The sequence below is a fragment of the Lipotes vexillifer genome, unplaced genomic scaffold (assembly GCF_000442215.2).
Source record: "Lipotes vexillifer unplaced genomic scaffold, Lipotes_vexillifer_v1.1 scaffold1329, whole genome shotgun sequence".
In the NCBI taxonomy this organism is placed as follows: Eukaryota; Metazoa; Chordata; class Mammalia; order Artiodactyla; family Lipotidae; genus Lipotes; species Lipotes vexillifer.
Genome location: NW_006797566.1, coordinates 683743 through 697596, shown reverse-complemented (window position 1 = coordinate 697596; position 13854 = coordinate 683743). Strand labels below are relative to the sequence as shown.

General features: G+C 48.0%; 1 protein-coding gene across 1 annotated transcript in view; it reads right to left on the bottom strand.

Moving 5' to 3' along the window:
- Nucleotides 1-10056: 10056 nt before the first annotated feature.
- SMO (smoothened, frizzled class receptor) overlaps nucleotides 10057-13854 on the bottom strand; it is a 21256-nt gene continuing 17458 nt past the window's right edge. Inside the window, exons 9-12 of the mRNA XM_007469703.1 lie at nucleotides 13001-13186; nucleotides 12415-12563; nucleotides 11808-11942; nucleotides 10057-11591 (exon numbers count right to left, since the gene is read on the bottom strand). Of these exons, the coding sequence (XP_007469765.1) occupies nucleotides 11179-11591; nucleotides 11808-11942; nucleotides 12415-12563; nucleotides 13001-13186 (883 nt within the window). The 3' untranslated portion in view covers nucleotides 10057-11178. The remainder of the gene's footprint in view (nucleotides 11592-11807; nucleotides 11943-12414; nucleotides 12564-13000; nucleotides 13187-13854) is intronic.

Below are 13854 nucleotides of genomic sequence, written 5' to 3'. Positions count from 1 at the left end.
CCCCGCCCCGCCCTGGCTCGCTCGCGCGCGTGGAGCCACGGAACCTGTAGTGCGCTTGCTCTGGGCCGCACGAGGCGAAAAGACAGTGGGACCTCAGCCCCCGACCACCACTGCGCGCCGCCAAGGGCTGGGCGCACGATGCCCCCTGGGAGTTGTAGTCCCAATCCATCTTCCTCCAGCAAGCGGGATTCTGTAGTAGAGATGGAGCTCTAGTGCCGGTGACTAACGGAAAGGAGTGACAACCGGTGACACGACATGAGGAAGAGAAAGTCTCCAGAGGAGTTGCGGCTTCCGGGAAACGAACGCTAGAAACCCTAGGGTTGGGAAGGTGGGGGAGGAATGACTTTCTACCCTAACATTGTAAATTGCCTCCGAGGGTGCAAGTCTAAGATCACGTGAGCAGGCATTTAAAGGAAAAGAGGTGTCACGTGGGGAGAGCGCCGACTTACGGCTTAAAGTGACTTGATTTTTCTGCATCAATGAAATCGGGACCCTAACAGCTTTCCGAACTTTAATGGCTGTTTTTAGAAGGAATAAATTAGGACCTTGCCTACTGTAGTGATTTCTAGAACATTCTGAGCTTGGAATTTAACATCAGTCCAAAAAAAGAAGTTAGGTATCACTAAGTCAAAATTTAAAGGCTAAAGAATTACACGTTGGGGACTTCCCTGGTGGCACAGTGGTTAGGAATCCGCCTGCCAGTGTAAGGAACATAGGTTCGACCCCTGGTCCGGGAAGATACCACATGCTGTGGAGCGACTAAGCCCGTGGGCCACAACTACTGAGCCTGTGCTCTAGAGCCGGAGAGCCACAACTACTGAAGCCTGAGCACCTAGAGCCCCTGCTCACCCCAACTAGAGAAAGCCCGTGCGCAGCAATGAAGACCCAATGCAGCCTAAATAAATTGAATTAAATTTTTAAAAAATTACCTGTTGCCTTAAATAAGGCCAATTCTTTTGCCCTGTTAATTAATTCCCTCTTTTTTATTATTATTATTATTTTTTTGCCCCTCCACACAGCTTGCGGCGTCTTAGTTCCCCGATCAGGGAGTGAACCCTTGGCAGTGAAAGCACGGAGTCCTAACCACCAGACGTCAAGGGAATTCCTGCCCTGTTAATTCGAATAGATGTCCAGCCCAAGTTCGTGTGCCAGTGGCACAATGAAGTCAAGTAAACCAAAATGTCAAAGTTTGGAGCGGAGAAGAGTTTATTGCAGGGTGCCAAGCAGAACAGGCAGCTAGTGCTCAAAAAGCCCGACCTCCCTGATAGACAAAATTTAGGGCTGCAGGATGTGTGACTTAATTCTGATTGGTCGGTGGTGAAGCAACAGGGTGATGTCTCCGGAATCTCAACCTTCTGGCTCCAACCAGTCTAGGGTACCCATGCTTGTGGTCACATGCATGTAGTCACTACCCTCCATATGGGTAGGGGTCTTAGTTTCTGTAGAACTCAAAGATACCTATCAGATTGTTATCTATATCCCTTCAGGAGGAACTGGAACTATGTCCTGTGACTCTATTGTCCTATTAATGCTTGAGCCTGCTCTTTGGAATTTGGGGAGGACCTAGGAGATTAAAGCCTTTTTTTGTCTTTACTACAAACAAGAAACAGGTGACACGGAGGAGCACCCGAGAGGGCACCGCAGACTCTTGCTTGGTTTCAGGGAGATAATATGAAATTCAGGTAAGTGTATCAGCAGAGAGGAATATTAACTAAAATATGAATAGTGATTTCTTTAAGTGATGGGATTTGGGGTGAGTTTTTTTTTTTTTTACTTTGTACTTTTCTGTATTATTTTAAAATTTTAAATTTATTTTAAAAGGTGTAAACCCGAAGACATGTATGGCAGTTTTATTTTTAATTATGAAAAGTTATCTGATACTAATGTCCAGCAACAGAGGAATGGTTACAACCTTTAAAATTCAGTTGGCCAAGAACTTCTTTTAATGATGAAGGGAAATAAATGCTTACGATAAAATAATAAGCTAAAAAGCAGGAAACAGAATTGCACATTCTATTCGATTTTAACTATGTAAATAATACTTGAAAAAAGCAATACATTAAAATACCATTGACTCTGGGTGACAGATTATGGGGTAGGTCATTTCTTCTCCATTCTCAGAGAAACTGAGGCAAAGGGGATCTTACAGTTTATGGTTGTTCAGAGAGTGATTGCCCTGACAACCCCAGAAGGCCACTGGACATCTAGTCTTTGGATCAACTATTTTTCCCCTGGCAAGGAGAGGGAGAAATAACCTGCCTTGATCTCCTTCCCTGTGCTACTGCTATCTTGGAAATCTGTTCATTTGTGGAATTGTCCTACACTGAATGGAATCTCTTGTATCCTGGCCTTCAAAAACTTGTGCCTAACACTGTGAGTTGGAAGGCATCTGAGCACTTCCAGTTCCACAAAGCCCACAAGTCCACCAGACGCAAGGGCTTCTTAAGCTTTCTCTTCCCACTCTTTCAGAATTTCCTTCCTATTATAAAGAACCAGCTTAGAGCTTCATCCTCCAGCTGTCAGAGAAGAGATTAGCGGCTCTATAACTGATTTCTTTCTTCCCCCTAATGCGCAAGGGAGCTGTGGTACAGCCACCTGGCCTGTGTTGAAGCTCATAGGCAGCAGCTGCCTACCTGGACGGCCACTAGACTTGATTACTGAGGGGATGAACTAATTCTTCAGTGGGATGTGGTTACAAAACATAAGGAGTTGGAGCACTGGAAAGAAACTGATATTCATCGTTTATTTATCCAGGCACCATCCACTGTTTGAGGCCAAACATCAGGGCACATTCTTCACCCATTCTCAACTCTATCCTACACACCTGCTGCTTCCGCCGTCTTTGTTACTGAGGGACACAAGGCACAGTTGAAGATGGAAATACCGTAATGGAAACAGGATAATTAAGCACAAGTTTATGAACTATTTAGTTTATGAAATATTTAGACTACAGGTCCTCTTCCCTCACCTGGCTCATTCAGCTTCCAGACCCTGGCAGGCAGAAATGTATCTTCCATGCAGGAGACTGGAAGAACTTCTCTAAGATAATCTGACCAGTCCAAGAGAGAAAACTTGAAGATATAACATTGAGAGTTCCCCAAGGAAATAGGCCAGTCAGATCACCCTCGGTGAAGACCACACCCATGTTCGCAGAGTTTCCAGAGAACTACTTAGTGCTACACTCTTAAGTATGAGTAGATAAAGTCACAAGTTATACAAGAAAACCTTTAATATGGAAGACAGAGATCAACATAAGCAAGCAGAAAAAAACAACTGGGAGGAAACAGAGGCTATGCATCAAGAAGAAATCAAGACCCCCCCCCAAAAAAATCATCAATATCCTGAGACTTAAGATATTTTATTTGTGAAAGAACATGCTATTTCAAGAAGTGAATATTCAGGGCTTCCCTGGTGGTGCAGTGGTTAAGAGTCTGCCTGCTGATGCAGGGGAGACGGGTTCGTGCCCTGGGCCGGGAAGATCCCACATGCCGCGGAGTGGCTGGGCCCGTGAGCCATGGCCGCTGAGCCTGTGCGTCCGGAGCCTGTGCTCCACAACGGGAGAGGCCACAACAGTGAGAGGCTCGCATACCGCAAAAAAAAAAAAAAAAAAAAAAAAAGAAGTGAACATTCAGAAAACAAACATGAGACCTTTAAAATGAAAGCATACTAGCAGAAATTTTTAAAAACTCAATAAATAAAAAGAGGAAGAAATTGGGAATTCCCTGGTTGTCCAGTGGTTAGGGCTCTGTGCCCTCACTGCCAAGGGCCTGGGTTCAATCCCTGGTCTGGGAACTAAGATCCCACAAGCCACACGGCACTGCCAAAAAAAAAAGGAGGAAGAATTTAAAAATAGGAAAGATGCAGTTTATCTTTGCTCAGATTGTTGAGTAATGGTGGCTTATTTCATAGTTTTTTTTTTAATTGAAGTATAGTGGATTTACAACTTTGTGTTAGTCGTGGTTTTTATATTTGTGTCCAGTGCACGTCTTAACATGATAGGTACAATGCATTGGGTAGCCGCAGTTTTCTGGAAAAGCTGATCTCATAATTCGCAAAAAAACTTTGTCAATATGGAAGACATGTCTCATCAAAAATCACTGAAAGGGCTTCCTTGGTGGCACAGTGGTTAAGAATCCGCCTGCCAATGCAGGGGACACGGGTTCAATCCCTGGTCCGGGAAGATCCCATATGCCACGGAGCAACTAAGCCTGTGCGCCACAACTACTGAGCCTGCACTCTACAGCCCGCGAGCCACAACTACTGAAGCCCATGCACCACAACTACTGAAGCCTGCATGCCTAGAGCCCGTGGCTCCGCAACAAGAGAAGCCACCACAATGAGAAGCCCACGCACAACAACGAAGAGTAGCCCCCGCTCACCACAACTAGAGAAAACCCACGCACAGCAACAAAGACCCAATGCAGCCAAAACTAAAATAAATTAAAAAAAAAATACCATTCACAAAAAAAAAAAAGAAAATGACTTAGAGGGTCAGTCCAAGAAGACCAACACCCAAATAATAGGAGTGCCAGAGAAGTGACAAGGAAAATTGGGGGTGTGGGAGGGGGGAATTCAAATAAATAACTCAAAAATTTTCCCAAAACTGAAAAAGGAGAATTTCCATAATGAAAGGGGCCACTAGGTGCCAGCCCAATAGATGAAAATGAACCTACATTAATACATATCACTATTAAATTTCAAAACCCTGGGGACAAAGAGATGATCCTTCAGATGTCTGGAGTGGATCAAGGAACATTTTTACAACAGTTCAAGAGTCAGAAATATACTGAACTTCTTAAAATGAACTTCTGGAAGCCAGAATATAAAGCCTTCAAATACTACAGACAGACCCTCTGTTTGCCTTCTCCAGAGAATGAACTGACAAGCAGCCAAAGTTGGGAAGGGCAGTCATCTCACTGTTCAGAGTTAGGTAGGGGATCAGAAACCAATCCTGCTGCTTTCATTTCTACCTTCTAAAGTACCTGCTGCCTCCAATTCAGTGACTTTTAGGGGTGCTGCAATATAAGTTTTCCCTAGTGCTGGCTAAAACTTTATTTTAGCTTTTTCGAGACTGCCAAATTGCCACTCATTTGCTTTCTAGCTTTCAAAACTGTCACTATTGGGCTTCCCTGGTGGCACAGTGGTTGAGAGTCCGCCTGCCGATACAGGAGACGCTGGTTCGTGCCCCGGTCTGGGAAGATCCCACATGCCGCGGAGCGGCTAGGCCCGTGAGCCATGGCCGCTGAGCCTGCGCGTCCGGAGCCTGTGCTCCGCGACAGGAGAGGCTACAACAGTGAGAGGCCCGCGTACCGCAAAAAACAAAACAAAACAAACAAACAAAACTGTCAGTATCTCTTTTTCCCTCCTTGTAGGCAGAGTGAAAAAGAGCTAAATCCATATTCTCTATATTGGGAGGTCAAATGATAACACCTAAAATGAACATTCAAGAGATGGCATTATCATGTTATTCAGACATATGGAAGTAAATATCACAAGGATCATCTAAAATAAAGTGGTTGGCTCCCAGGAACAGGAAATTATGGGGTACTGAGATAGCTGCTTTAATCAACAAGACCTGTAGAACTATTTGACTTTTCAAACTATATCATGCATAATTGAGATGAAAATTAAAACTTTAAGAGCAGGGACTTCCCGGGTGGCACAGTGGTTAAGAATCCGCCTGTCAATGCTGGGGACACAGGTTCAATCCCTGGTCCAGGAAGATCCCACATGCCGTGGAGCAACTAAGCCTGTGCGCCACAACTACTGAAGCCCATGCTCCTAGAGCCCATGCTCCACAACAAAAGAAGCCACCACAATGAGAAGCCTGCGCACCGCAATGAAGAGTAGCCCCCGCTCGCCGCAACTAGAGAAAGCCCACACGCAACAACGAAGACCCAATGCAGCCTAAAATAAAATAAATTAACTTAAAAAAAAGACTTTAAGGGCAGGCAAAACTATATTGTACAGAGCAGGGAATTATATACATTATTTTGTGATAACTTTTAATGGGGTATAATCTATAAAAATACTGAATCACTGCGCTGTACACCTGAAACTAATATATTGTAAATCAACTATACTTCAATAAAAATATAATTAAAAAAATAAAAGTAGACAAAAGCAATACATAGTTTATGGATGCATAGCTTCATTTGCACATATGAAAATATAAAAATGGACTGGAAGGAAACCTACTAAATTCAGACAGTTGTTTTTCTGTGGAGGAAGGGGAAAGTGGGAGGGAAAATGGGACAGGAGTGTTGGTCAAAGGGGACTTTATAGCTAAATCTGTCACACTATATTTCTTTTTTAAAAGTAGGCTGGAAGCAAATATGATAAAATGGTTTTTTTTAAGTTATTTCTGAGTAGTGGGAATGTGGGTGTTTATTATTAGGTTGTTCTTTGTGCTTCTCTGTCTTTTCAATTTCTTAGATTAAAAAATGACTCACACAAGCAGAGGAAAGGTTGGGGCAGTGGACATACTACTTAAAAGAATGCACCACCTAGAGGGGTGGGATAGGGAGGGTGGGACGGAGGGAGACGCAAGAGGGAAGAGATATGGGAACATATGTATATGTATAACTGATTCACTTTGTTATAAAGCAGAAACTAACACACCATTGTAAAGCAATTATACTCCAATAAAGATGTAAAAAAAAAAAAGGCTATGCTTCATTTTCCTTCACTAAAGATACTGCTCAAAAGCAGTGTTTATGCAGACCTCTCAGACAAAAGAGAACATGTTAAAAAAAAATAAAATAAAAAGAATCTGGTACCAAAAGGGGCAGGCCTCACAAGCTGGGAAGATGGATGACTGAGTTTGAGTGTAAGGGGGGCCCAATGGAGCAGCTGAGGGCAGAGCCTGCTGGAGGGCTGAAAGCACGGAGACCTCAGGGCAGCAGCACAGCCACAGGGTGTCCCCCAAACCAAGCTCCTCTTGGACCCTGAGGAGTTTCTTCCAGGGGTCTAATTCAGGAGTTTTGGTAGGAAAGTGGCCACTATTGCTCAGTCCCAAGATCTGGCCCTCCTATAAAAATACTGCAATGCACAACTGGTTTGTGGGAGTGTCCACAGTCACGGATTTCCAACAGCTGCCTGTCTGCATTCACAAAAGGTGGGCTCACAGTGCCCTCTAGTGGTCACAGAATCTATCAGCCTCCACAGTCAAACTGAAGGGTAACATTTCTCAGCTTTTCAAAGCCCAGAATAAACTCCCCCAATACCCCATTCCCCATCCTTTATATAAGTAATACTACTAAAGAAAGAAGAGATGGAGGGAATGTACATGGAGATAAAAAGAAGAAAGAAAATGAACATTTCCCCTTGTTTCAGAAAAGATCATTAGACAACATTGATCATTTTTGTTTTGCATACTGCTGTTGATAAAGGTTTAAAAATAGCTCTACTACTGAAGACATACAGATGGCCAACAGGCAAAAGAAAAGATGCTCAACATTGCTAATTATTAGAGAAATGAAAATAAAAACTACTATAAAGTATCACCTCACCCCAGTCAGAATGGCCATCATCAAAAAGTCCACAAATAGGGAATTCCTTGGCGGTCCAGTGGTTAGGACTCCACGCTTTCACTGCCAGAGCCTGGGTTGGATCCCTGGTTGGGGAACTAAGATCATGCAAGCTGCATGGCACTGCCCCTCCCCAAATGTTTATAAACAATGAATGCTGGAGAGGGTGTGGAGAAAAGGGAACCTTCCTACACTGTTGGGGGGGAATGTAAATTGGTGCAGCCACTATGGAGAACAGTATGGAGGTTCCTTAAAAAACAAAAAATAGAATTACCATATGATCCAGCAATCCCACTCCTGGGCATATATCTGTAAGAGATGAAAATTCTAATTCAAAAACATACATGCACCCCAATGTTCAGAGCAGCACTATTTACAGTAGCCAGACGTGGAAGCAATCCAAATGTCCATCAACAGATGAATGGATAAAGAGGACGTGGTACATATATATACACACACACTATGGACTATTACTCAGCCATCAAAAAAGAATGAAATAATGCCATTTGCAGCTACATGGAAGGACCTAGAGATTATCATACTAAGTGAAGGAAGACAGAGAAGGACAAATATCAAAAGATATCACTTATATGTGGAATCTAAAAAAATGATATAAATGAACTTATTTACAAAACAGAAATAGACTCACAGACAAACAAACTTATGATTACCAAAGGGGAAAGGCGGGGGAGGGATATATTAGGAGTTTGGGATTAACAGATACACACAACCATATACAGAATAAACAACAAGGACCTACTGTATAGCACAGGGAACTATATTCAGTATCTTGTAATAACCTATAACGGACAAGAATCTGAAAAAGAAATATATATATACAACTGAATCACTCTGCTGTACACCTGAAACTAACACAACATTGTAAATCAACTATACTTCGATTTTAAAAGAAAAAAATTAGCTGTACTACTGTTGAGAGGAGCAGTGATGTCAAGAACGAACAAGATGAGCAAGCACAGGGTGGCCAGAGGGAACACAGCAGGGGAAACCTGGACAGGAGGAAAAACCAAAGGTCAGAACTGAGAGTAGAAAGGGTCTGGATTGCAGTCAGGAAGGCCCTGGACCCAGAGTCTGTCACTTACTAGCTATGAGTTTGTGGGCAAGTCATTTTGCTTCACTGAGTTTGTTGCTACAGAAAACTAGTTCCTCTCATCCTTCTAAATTAAACAAGAGGCAGTAGACTGCAGTGGCCAAGAGCCAGGTCACTCTGGAGCCCGATGGCTCTGATGGAATCCCAGCATTATCACTTACTCTGTAGCCTCAGGCAAACTATTTTTTTTTGTAGGTTTTTAAAAAAAAATTATTTATTTTTATTTTATTTATCTTTGGCTGCATTGGGTCTTCGTTGCTGCACGCGGGCTTTCTCTAGTTGCGGCGAGTAGGGGCTACTCTGCACTGCGGTGCGCAGCCTTCTCATTGCAGTGGCTTCTCTTGCTGCGGAGCAGAGGCTCTAGGCGCACGGGCTTCAGTAGCTGTGGCACATGGGCTCAGTAGTTGTGGCTCACGGGCTCTAGAGCACAGGCTCAGTAGTTGTGGTGCACAGGCTTAGGTGCTCCACGGCATGTGGGATCTTCCCGGACCAGGGCTCGAACCTGTGTCCCCTGCATTGGCAGGCGGATTCTTAACCGCTGTGCCACCGGGGAAGTCCCTTGGGCAAACTATTGAACCATTCTGTGCCTCAGTATCTTGGGGGTGTTAACAGTGCCTCTTAGGTCTGTTGTGCTACGGTATATACTTAGGTATATGTATACACCTTATGCACTTCATACACTTAGGTATACGAAGGACTTAGAAGAGAGCTAGCAAGCATTGATTAAGAATTAGCCGTTATTAGCAGTATTACCATTACACACATGTAAAGTACCTAGAAGATGATCCCTTTCCTCTTCCCCTGGAATTTGGCTCTGGGCAAATTGCTTGTGTCCCCATCACTTGAGCTACACCCCCAAACAAGCATGGTTAATACTCCACAATACCCTCTGAGTTGTCTGTGGGTACCATCCCCTTTCGTACACAGATCTCCTTTCCACAGGATCCTGAGCCTAGTTTCCAGTTTTCTACTGACATCTTTTTGGAGGAAGTGAGGCTAGCAGCCTTCTCTCAGGGAAGCCGGATTCCTTTGACTGCCCAAAGGAGGAATCTGTGGATCCAAACGCACCTGGTCCCACAGACATCCCTTGTTGAGGCAAGAGGTCCCCAGAGGGGGGCGCAGGATTGCTATGAGGAGCCATGCCCACCGACACTCCCCAGCAGGGGGACACTTGCTTCCATTCATCACTCCAGGGACAAGCTGCATGTTCTTTGCTCATTCGTCTTATGATCAATGCCCAGTGAGGCAGCTGTGGCCAGAGCTTTTGTCCTTATATAGAACCAACTGGCCAGGAAGGACAGCCAGCACATTAAGCTGACATCTGTCAGCTGTGACCTCATTAGCACCAAGCTCTTGGCCTTCCAGAATAGCTTTCAGAGGAAGTGGAAGACAAATTAGATCAGCACCAGGTAAACAGGTCAAGACGGGGCCTATGGAAAGAAGCACATCAAGAGTTTATACAAAAACCTTTTATTTACTGTTTATATTTTGTCTCCCTATCCCTACCCCCTGATCTGGAACCCAGCCAGCTGCTAAGGCTTCCTGCTGTCTGGTTCTTGAAACTGGGGCCTCGGATGGGGGTTATGGGAGGTGGGAAATTCTTCACCCACTGGCTGTGGAAGTTGAAGGAAGCTTTTCTGCCTGGCTGAAGTGTCAGCAGCTTCCCAGGGGAGCCCCTCAAGTCAGAGGATCCATCCCCCACTGGACAGATACAGGAAAAGATAACATGCATCTCTTGGAGGCCCAGAGGCTCCCCGTCACTCACTGCTTCTCTGCCACACCAGGCTCCATAGCTGAATCAATCTCTCACCTGGAGATGGAGCCCAGCAGCAAAGGGGTGGGGTTTGGGGGCAGGACAGACAATGCTGCGATGCTGGGCCCTAATCAACAAACAGGAAACGGGAAGACGTTGGCCTGGTTGAACTGAAATGGGAAAGGGGAGGAAGGGTGCAGGAAAACCCAGGGTGGCTTAGTGGCCTGGAGTGGAGCCAGCTGGACACTTTTATAAAGAAAGGTTACAGGCCCTTTGGGAGTAAGCACTCCCAGCCCCGCAACCACCCTGAAGAGAGGGAAAGGAGCTCTGTCCTCCCATGGACAAAGGGCTAATGACACAAGCAACACTTTTGGTCTGAGAGTGCCAGGGAAGGGCACCCACTGGCACCGAAAAGGACAGCCTGCCTTGCTGGTCACCACAGCCCACTCTGAGTGCCGTCACCCCTGCCTGCACATTTACTGCCCACCACGAGCTCTGCATACCCCATGACCCCCACTGGAGACTGACGCTGCCAGCCAGGTGGGGCAGAAACAAGGACCCTGAGCTCCAGGGCCCCGCCCCGGGTAAGGCCTGTCCGTGGAGATGTCAGGGCTCTTTCCCACAGTCCTGCTGCCATGAGCCAGACATACTGAACTCTCCTGGGAGGGCACTGGGCCCTCAGGTTCTCGGGAAGAGGAGACCCTGGAGAAGCACTCTCAGGCAGGAAGAAGAGCCTCCGAACGGTATTTGTTCCTCCTTCTTGTCCCAGGTCCTGCTCTCCAGGCTCAGAAGTCCGAGTCCGCGTCCATGAGTTCTGCCTCCATCAGGTTGGTGCGGGAGTGAATGGGCCCCAGCCCCTGCCGTCGGCCCTGCGCCCAGGCCATGGGGGCTGCGGCACTGGGCTCTGGGCAGAAGGGGTTGGAGACCAGGGTCCAGGCTCCCTGTCGGTAGGATTCCCCAGCTCCCCAGGCACCCGCGGCCACCAGGCACTTCTGCCGGGGCAGCTGGGGCAGTCGAGGGACAGCACTGGAGGCGGGGGCAGGGCCCGGGGCGGGGCGGTGGAGCTCAGGGGGCGACGCCAGTGGGCACACCTCCTTCTTCCTCTTCCTCCGCTTCTTCCTCCGGCCCAGGCGCTTCTCCAGCTCTGGGGAGATCTCTGCCTCAACCAGCCACAGGTTGGCTTTTTCCTCCGGGGGGACTGACAGTGGGAGAGAGAACGTGAGCCTGGGACCCTAACTCTGTCCACATCATGCCTTTTCTCCTCGGGGCCCTACTCTTTTAGCTCAGGAACCCACACTTCAGATCCTCCAAGGCTTTTCCCTCCCCTCCCCTGCTGGCAGCCCCTGGTACTCCAGTCCCAGGAACCTCCAGCCTCTCCGTCCCCCACCTTCCTACAGAAGCCGGAACCCCATACCGGGAGTTGCCACAGGGGTGACAGACACATCCTGGGGCAGTATGGCTCCTCTCCGGGCCACCATCTTGGTGACATGCTGGGCCCAGGCAGAGGACACATCGGCCGAAGGCTCATTGAGGTCAAAGGCCAAACCCGCTGTGGGGACGGAAGGAAAGGATAAGGTACCATGACGGCCCAGGCCCCCACAATGACCGCTCCTCCCTTATTTAGCATCATTCACCATCCCCCAACCCATGGCTCCCACTCGACTTAGCACAGAAAGCCCACCCTAGTGAACACAGCAATCTCTACCCATTCCCAGTCTGAAGAGAGGGGCCTCACGAGAGGCCAGAAATCCAGTCCCTGGAACCTGACTTCCCGTAGCCCAAGGAGAACAGCTGGAGAAGACGGTTGAAGGCGAGGGAGATGAGTCCTTTGGAACCAGAGCACCGGCAAGCAAGATCCAGGGGCAGGAACAGAGAGGGGAGAGCGGCCTGGGATGGGGGCAGGGTGGGGACTGGAGGACCAGTGTGTGAGAGAGAGGAGGGAGCCATTCCTCACAGCCTTCCAAACAGTCCATGAGGCCACACCAGCCTAGAAGGCAACTGGGAATGGGGCGGAAGCTCACCCACAGGCCCGTCGTGGGAGACAGTGTGCATGCTGAAGGAGAGCTCCTGGCCTGGGTTCTGCAGCAGCTCGCGCCGCTTGGAGAAGGCCTTGGCGATCATCTTGCTCTTCTTGATCCGTTTGGGCTCATCGTCACTCTGCCCCGTCAACCTGAGGGCGGAAAGGGTGGAGGAAGCGGTATGGAGGGGCAGCTGCTTCCCCTCAAATCTTGCAAAAGACCAGCGGATCCGTTCCAGCCGGGAAAGGAGCCTCCAGACGGCCTCAAGGACCCTGAGGGGTAGAGGCCTTCTGTGCCAAAAAGGGGGCCTAGAATGCAGGGCTCCTGCGCTCCGTTCTCAAATCACTCCACTCTTAGAAGACACCGGCAGCTGGCTCAGCCCTTGGCCCATCCTCCCAAGGACAGGAGGTGTCACCAGGGGGCAGTGGTGAGCCGCAGAAAAGGCCGCTTTCGGCTGCTCAGGGCAGGCCCTTAGAAATCACACCTGCTCAAGGCTGTGCTGGGACACGTGAGACCAGACAAAGCCTAACAAACGCCGAGGCTGAGAGAACAAGGCAGCAGGGTCAGGACAGGCTGCTGCTGACCCCACCTGCACCAGGTGCGCCTCCAGATGAGCAGCGTGGCCTTGGTCCAGACCCAGGTGCTCATGGCAATGCCGGTTCCAAACATGGCAAATAGGTTGATCTTCTCCACCAGGAGGCTAGGGCGATTCTTGATCTCACAGTCGGGGATGGGTTTCTTGGTGGGCAGCCCGATGGTCACATTGGCCTGGCACCTGTGGTGAGGGGTGGTCCATAGTTGAGGCCTTCTAAGTCTCCTGGGTGGGTGCCCAGGCAATCGATCCAAACACTTTAGAAAGAGGGAAGCCCACAGCCCTGAGTTGCAATCCTGGGTGATCATTAGAGTCACCTGGGAGCTTTTAGTGACTCCTGATGTCTGGGCCACACCCCAGACAATTAAATCAAATCTCTGGGGGAGGGACGTAGGCATCGGTGTGGTGTAAAGCTTCCCACGCTGGAAGCTGGAGCCTTTAAGGAAGAGTCTGAAGCAGTCAGATCTTAATAAGCATTTTAACTGCTATTCTTGGTATCGGTAGGTACTGCAGTTCTTCAAGCAGCTGAGATGTGTTACCTTCTCAGATTCATCCTCATCGTAACACAAAAAAGCACAGGCAAAACCAGAAAACATTAATGGGTTGTTAACCTATGGTAGAGAGGTAACTACTTCTGTGCAGGAATTTGCAATAAGCTCTGTAAAGAGTCTATGAGAGGGCCTTCCCTGGTGGCGCAGTGTTGAGAGTCCCGCCTGCCGATGCAGGGGACACGGGTTCGTGCCCCGGGCTGGGAAGATCCCACATGCCGCGGAGCGGCTGGGCCCGTGAGCCATGGCCGCTGAGCCTGCGCGTCCGGAGCCTGTGCTCCGCAGCGGGAAAGGCCACAACGG